The following is a 6,237-nucleotide window of genomic DNA, read 5'->3' as shown; positions in this document are numbered from 1 at the left end:
TATTATCACCATGGTTCTAACTATGCAACCATCAAGCTTAAGATGTTCCGTGAAAGAGTAAATAATGAAAACAATCGACCTCACTGAAGAACGAAAAAAAATAACAAGTTAAGTAAAGCAACGAGAATGCGAACGGTGGGTACTCCAGAACCACAATAAATCAAAGGCCTAAACAAACCTTAGGAAATGTTCTACATTACAAGTTAAGCAAAGCAATGAGTACGTGGACGGAGATGAGAATTTGAGAGCTAAGAAGTGAGGAGTGAAGAGTAGTAAGAAAATTAGGGATTTTAGATTTAGAGTTCCTGGTTCCCGGTTCCATTCCCGGTTCCCGGTTCTGATTCCCATAGGAATCGGGAACCAAATCGGAATCGACGATTCCTAAAAACATAGAATCGGGAACCATAACCTCTCTCCGTAAAATCAAGAATCTTATCAGTCTGATTCATCCCTAGTGGGAGGGTGAGTTTTGGAGGGCTTATTCTGAAAGGACCGAGAGGCTCGTAGGGGGGGGGGGGGGAAAACGAAATTTTCACAAAAATTCAATAATATCAACTTTTTTCGTTTTCATTATTATTATTATCTTTTTCTTCCCCCTCAATCATGCCATTCCGCCATTATTCTTCTGCAGCTTCTCTCTCTACTTCCGCTTCTCGTCACGTCGTGCTTCATTGGTCAAGGGAGACCTTTGGACGCACAGCAATGGCCGAGCATATGCCAAACTCTTCCCGAGCCTAAGCCGCGGCACTGTTCCTCGGACGACAGAGCTTCGTGTTTCACGTGGGGCTGCCCCTTCGCATCTTCCTACCAACTTTCCCCCAAAAGAAGTTCGTCGGACTTCGACCGGTCTCTTTCCACCCCCATTGGAAGCTTCGCGTTCAAACCAAGCCTTGCTGGAGCTCCAGTGTCGCTGCTGCCGCCGCCCCCCTGCCGGAAATGAGGCGCCGCCGCGCCGTGGTGCTGCTTCCCCTGCTCTTGGCCCTTTTCCTGGTCGGACCCCGCCGAGTCCGCTGCGGCGGGGGGCCGGGCGGGGAGCCGCCGCCGCCGCCGGCGGTGGTCCGGGTGGGTGCCATCTTCACGCACGACTCGGTCGTCGGGAGGTCCGCGAAGGCCGCGATGGAGGCCGCCGTCGCCGACGTGAACGCCGATCCGTCGGTTCTGAACGGCACGGAGCTGAGGTTGTTCACGGAAGACGCCAATTGCAGCGTCTTCATGGGGACCGTCGAAAGTGAGTTCGAATGTTTTGCCCCCTTTTCGCGTCCAGGAAAAAAGCTTGAAACTTTTCTTTCTCGTTGTTCTTGCGGTTATGTGCATTGTAGTGGAAGGGGTTCTCTTCCAGGGGTTTATTATTGTTAAACTAGTCGCTTTTGAGGATGATCATTAGCCGAGGTTGACCATGGAAAATCTACTTTCTGGTTACTCCGTTGACCATGCTTCGCATTCTTCTGAATATATTAAGGGCCTTTTTGTTACTTTTCCTTTGCTTTTGAGATCCAATTTTGCTTACTCTGTGATGAACTTTGAATGCTCACTGAACCATTTTAAAGGGAAAAAAAAAATGGAACGAAGGTGCAGTTTAAGAACTCGATACCCAACAGAACGAACACAACTGAGGCGATATGATCGATTTTGATGTTCTCTCTATTTTCATTTTGGCTTGTTCGGGTCATACTGATTTTCTGTTTTGAGTCTCTATAGACAAAAGCAAGCAAGTCAGGCATGGATTTTGCATCATTAAATGGTCTTTCACAAGTGTAGCAGGTTTTTTTATTGTGCTGTTAACTTAGTGCATGGACTTGTTCTTCAGTTTTTCTCTGTTCCAGAAGCTGTAATCTATGCTCTGTTACAAAGATTATAACTTGAAATCAGGTTGTTCTGTATCTGGCAGCCTTTAAACTGATTGGCAAGGACGTGGTGGCTATTATTGGACCACAGTCCTCGGCGACAGCTCACACGATTACCGAGATTGCGGATAATCTCCAAATTCCTCTCATCTCTTATTCTGCCACTGATCCTACACTTTCTGCTCAGCAATTTCCGTATTTCGTCCGTACTGCGCAGAGTGACTCCTACCAAATGGCTGCAATGGCTGATTTGATCAATTATTACGGATGGAAAGATGTCATTGCCATCTATATTGATGATGATTTTGGGAGAAACGGGATATATGCTTTGGGTGATGAACTTGAGAGAAAAATGATGAAGATTTCATATAGGTTGCCTTTGCCTGTCCAGTATGATTCAAGACACATCACAGATGCACTCAATAAATCTAAAAGATTCGGTCCTCGTGTTTATGTTGTTCATGTAAATTTTGATCCTGCTTTCAGAATTTTTACCATAGCGCAAGAACTGCAGATGATGGGAAGTGATTATGTGTGGCTGGCCACGGATTGGGTCTCTGCTACCTTAGATTCATTGTCTCCCAAAAACCAAACATCTATTGAGATTCTGAAAGGGGTAGTTGCGTTACGCCCCCACACTCCAGATTCTGTCCAGAAGAGAGCATTTATTGCTCGATGGAGAGACATGCAGACAAAAGGGTTAACTAGGTCTGGACTAAATACTTATGGTCTTTGTGCGTATGATACAGTATGGGCAGTTGCACATGCAATCAACAGGTACATAAACGAGAATGGAAATATCACATTCCCATTCAGCGACGCCCTCTATGATGAGAAAACAAAAGACATGCGGCTTGGAAAGCTTAAAGTCTTTGATGGCGGATCTCTTCTTCTAAAGAAATTGTTGCAGTTAAATTTCACTGGTTTGACGGGTCAAATTTACTTCAGTCCAGATAGGAATGTTCCCAGTAATGGTTATGATGTCATCAACATAGACCAGAGAGCGATTCGTTTGGTTGGATTTTGGTCTAATAAAACGGGTATTGAAGGAGGTCATAGCAGTTATACCCGCCAAGACCAGAAGCTCCATGATGTGACTTGGCCTAGTGGAAAAACAGAAATACCACGTGGCTGGGTGGTGGCAGACAGTGGGAACCCTCTGAGAATTGGAGTTCCAAACAGATTTAGCTTCACTGAATTTGTCTTGGAGGACCAAATTAGTCATACATTCCAAGGATATTGTGTTGATGTGTTCAATGAAGCAAGGAGTTTTGTGCCATATGAAGTTCCTTTCAGATTTGAGGCTTATGGAGATGGACATTCTAATCCCAGTTATGACGGCCTGATCAAAATGGTAGCAAATAATGTAAGTAAATCATACTCTTGTAGTCTGAAACAGAGAAAGTGATGAACTTATTGCCAAGATGTGAAGCTATTTTGATGTGCATCACATGAGTTGCATTTGTAGGACATGAAGTCATAATGCATGTGCACAAGATGGGCTTGATTCTTCATGCTCAAAGTCTCATAGGATTTCTACTTGTATTTAAACCACAAGAAAAGAAAAAGATCAATAGCAGCTGAGTAAAATTTTCGTTTTGTCGGTAACTTCTAAAGTGAACATACTCGTGATGGTAGCTTTAGGATTGTGTGGTCTTCTTTCTACTGAAGCATGATTAATCCTGGTGACTCCACCTATATCATTCTTGAAGTTTTAATGTTAGGAGTTTGATGCTGCTGTTGGAGACATTGCAATATCGACAAATCGGACAAAAATAGTAGATTTTTCTCAGCCATTTGCTTCAAGTGGTCTTGTCATAGTGGCTTCAATCAACAATTCAAAGTCAAGTGCTTGGGTGTTTCTCCAACCTTTTTCAGCTGAGATGTGGGTTGTTACAGCAGCTTCTTTCGTGATGATTGCTGTAGTCATTTGGATTCTTGAGCATCGAGTGAACAGCGATTTTAGGGGTCCTCCAAAGAGGCAACTTGCAACAATGTTCCTGTGAGCATCCTCTTTGTTTAAGGATTTTCTCTTTGGGTCTATCTTTCTAAGCATGCATTTTCACAATGGAAATTTTTCTATTGCAGGTTTAGCTTTTCAACCATGTTTAAGAAGAACCGTAAGTATATCTTTGTATCTAGAATCATTTTGCTGATCTCTGTTCATGATTAGAATTCTCAATCCCGCAATTTGATCCTTCTTTTTCCAGACTGTGTACAGATTGTCAAAGTAAATTATTTCAACAGAATAGATATTGAAAAACGTTTGCATTAACTGAAGCTGGCTTGTTTATGTTCACGTAACATCTGTTGTGGTCCATAAATATCTATTAAGCTTATTATCTTTACCTAAGCTTTGTCAGATGAGACATCTGTGTCACCCATTAGTCTATGTTATGTTGGATATACAGCATAGTCGTCATGCAAAAGGGATTCATCCCCATGTAAATACTTGGCAACAAAAGAATGCTTAAGTGACGGTAAAAATTGCATTTCAAGGACAACCGCACTGGATAATTGGTCACTTCATATGTCACTGTATTTCTGCATGTTTCTGAGGAAAGGAATGTGCATCAGAATCATATTCAAATAAGAGTGTATGGATGTGTATATCCATAGATACATTGTCACACACCTGTGTACATCAAAAATTCAGTTTTCTTTTTCTTGTAACATCTATATATGATATCCCTAGGATGGAGTATGATTCACTAACATAATTATGCTTCAGTCTGGAAATTATTACATAATTGATGCATCCCCAGGATTTTATATATTTGACTGATTTTAGTTGTGTTGCCTAATATCAGAAGAAGATACTGTAAGCCCATTGGGTCGTATGGTAATGGTAGTGTGGCTTTTTTTACTGATGGTGATCACATCAAGCTACACAGCAAGCCTTTCTTCAATCCTCACAGTTCAACAGCTCTCATCACCCATCACAGGAATTGATAGCTTGATTGCAAGTAATTGGCCTATTGGCTATCAAGTGGGATCATTTGCTCACGGCTATCTAGAGGAGAGTCTTTACGTCTCCCCATCAAGACTGATTCCCCTCGGCTCACCAGAAGAGTATGAAAGGGCACTCCGGCTAGGGCCAAGCAATGGTGGGGTGGCTGCTATTGTTGATGAAGAGCCTTATGTGGACTTATTTTTATCAAAGCATACTCAATTCGGGATTATTGGGCAAGCATTTACCAGTGGCGGCTGGGGATTCGTGAGTAGCATTTTTACATGTATATATGTTTCTGCATTTATGACAGGAACTGCTAAGGAAATCGTTTGGGCATAACACAGTTGCAATAGACGAATTGCAGAAAATCCTCTGCAAAATCAGTTGCCTGGTACATATGCATAGTAGTTGAAAAAGTTTGATAGGCTACCACTGCTTCAAATTATTTATTGCATTAACTTTGAAATGATCATCGGCCCCCAAGTTCCCCCAATGAAAACAGTTGACTAAAAGCTTGATGAGAAAGGTCTTGATTTTATAAATCTACAGTCCCATTCTGGATCCTCAACATTTGGTCCTTGTTGCTAATCTTGCTATCATTTGCCAATTTAATTAGTTCAAATCAGAACTTTTGATGATAATGAAGAATACTGCCTGTGGATATCTGATTTTTAACAATGGCCGTTGTCATTCTCTGATGGATGTCTGTCTACCTTAATTTTCAGGCGTTTCAAAGAGGTTCTCCGCTAGCTGTTGACATATCAACCGCGATATTGAAACTGTCCGAGAGTGGGAAGCTCCAAAAGATTCACGAGAAATGGTTTTGCAAAATGGGTTGTCCCAGTGAAAGGGGACAGGACTCAAAACCTGAACAGCTCCATTTGATCAGCTTCTGGGGCCTCTATCTTCTATGTGGTGTCGTTTCTATTGCAGCCCTTCTGGTGTTTCTGATCCGGATGATTTGCTTGTTCGTCCGGTTCAAGAAGCAGCAAATGGCTACGACCGCTTCACTATCGGTGTCCTCAAATAGGCTATGTTCTGATAGCTTTTACAAATTTCTCGACTTTGTTGACCAGAAGGAAGATGCTACTAAGTTGAACACGCCTCAAAGTGGGAATGCTCAACAACTGCTGACCTTATCAACACGCGAGGACGTTCCGTGAAATCGGATAGATTTGCTGAGTTGGTTTTGTTCGGTAAAGCTTTTCGCGCTATCTGGTTTCCTGTCAGGTATCATTTATTCCCTCTCTAAGTTTAGGGAAGCATGTAAATATACAAACCTCTTTCTTCTGTTGGGCTCTCATATAAGAAGGCAGTCTGATCAGAATTCTCCGGCTATAGATAACCTCTGGATTCTATCAATGCGTCTGTTCTTAAGCACAGATTTTCAGTGGTCGGTATCTGAATGACTGCAATTACATTTACTGGGTTTTGGTCCAA

General features: G+C 42.3%; 1 protein-coding gene across 1 annotated transcript; it reads left to right on the top strand.

The window, feature by feature from the left end:
- The first annotated feature begins 583 nt into the window (after positions 1 to 583).
- On the top strand, positions 584 to 6,237 carry LOC115679970 (glutamate receptor 3.7). Its single transcript, XM_030603707.2, has 6 exons — positions 584 to 1,228; positions 1,889 to 3,210; positions 3,569 to 3,846; positions 3,933 to 3,964; positions 4,655 to 5,061; positions 5,523 to 6,237. Exons 1-6 carry the CDS (start codon positions 937 to 939, stop codon positions 5,958 to 5,960), a joined length of 2,769 nt encoding a protein of 922 aa, XP_030459567.1. The 5' UTR covers positions 584 to 936; the 3' UTR covers positions 5,961 to 6,237.

This window comes from Syzygium oleosum, unplaced genomic scaffold (assembly GCF_021117445.2).
Source record: "Syzygium oleosum isolate NSW1041296 unplaced genomic scaffold, Sole_v2.1 Sole_v2.10, whole genome shotgun sequence".
Taxonomy (NCBI): Eukaryota; Viridiplantae; Streptophyta; class Magnoliopsida; order Myrtales; family Myrtaceae; genus Syzygium; species Syzygium oleosum.
Note: the sequence above shows the minus strand (reverse complement) of the source record. Positions and strands in the feature narration are given on the sequence as shown.

Bases quoted from the DNA above. Each gene is read 5' to 3' on its own strand.
- LOC115679970 (XM_030603707.2), top strand. From the start codon at position 937: ATGAGGCGCCGCCGCGCCGTGGTGCTGCTTCCCCTGCTCTTGGCCCTT. The intron at 1,229-1,888 runs GTGAGTTCGAAT...TGTATCTGGCAG, and splicing joins CTTCATGGGGACCGTCGAAA to CCTTTAAACTGATTGGCAAG. The intron at 3,847-3,932 runs GTGAGCATCCTC...TTTCTATTGCAG, and splicing joins CAACTTGCAACAATGTTCCT to GTTTAGCTTTTCAACCATGT.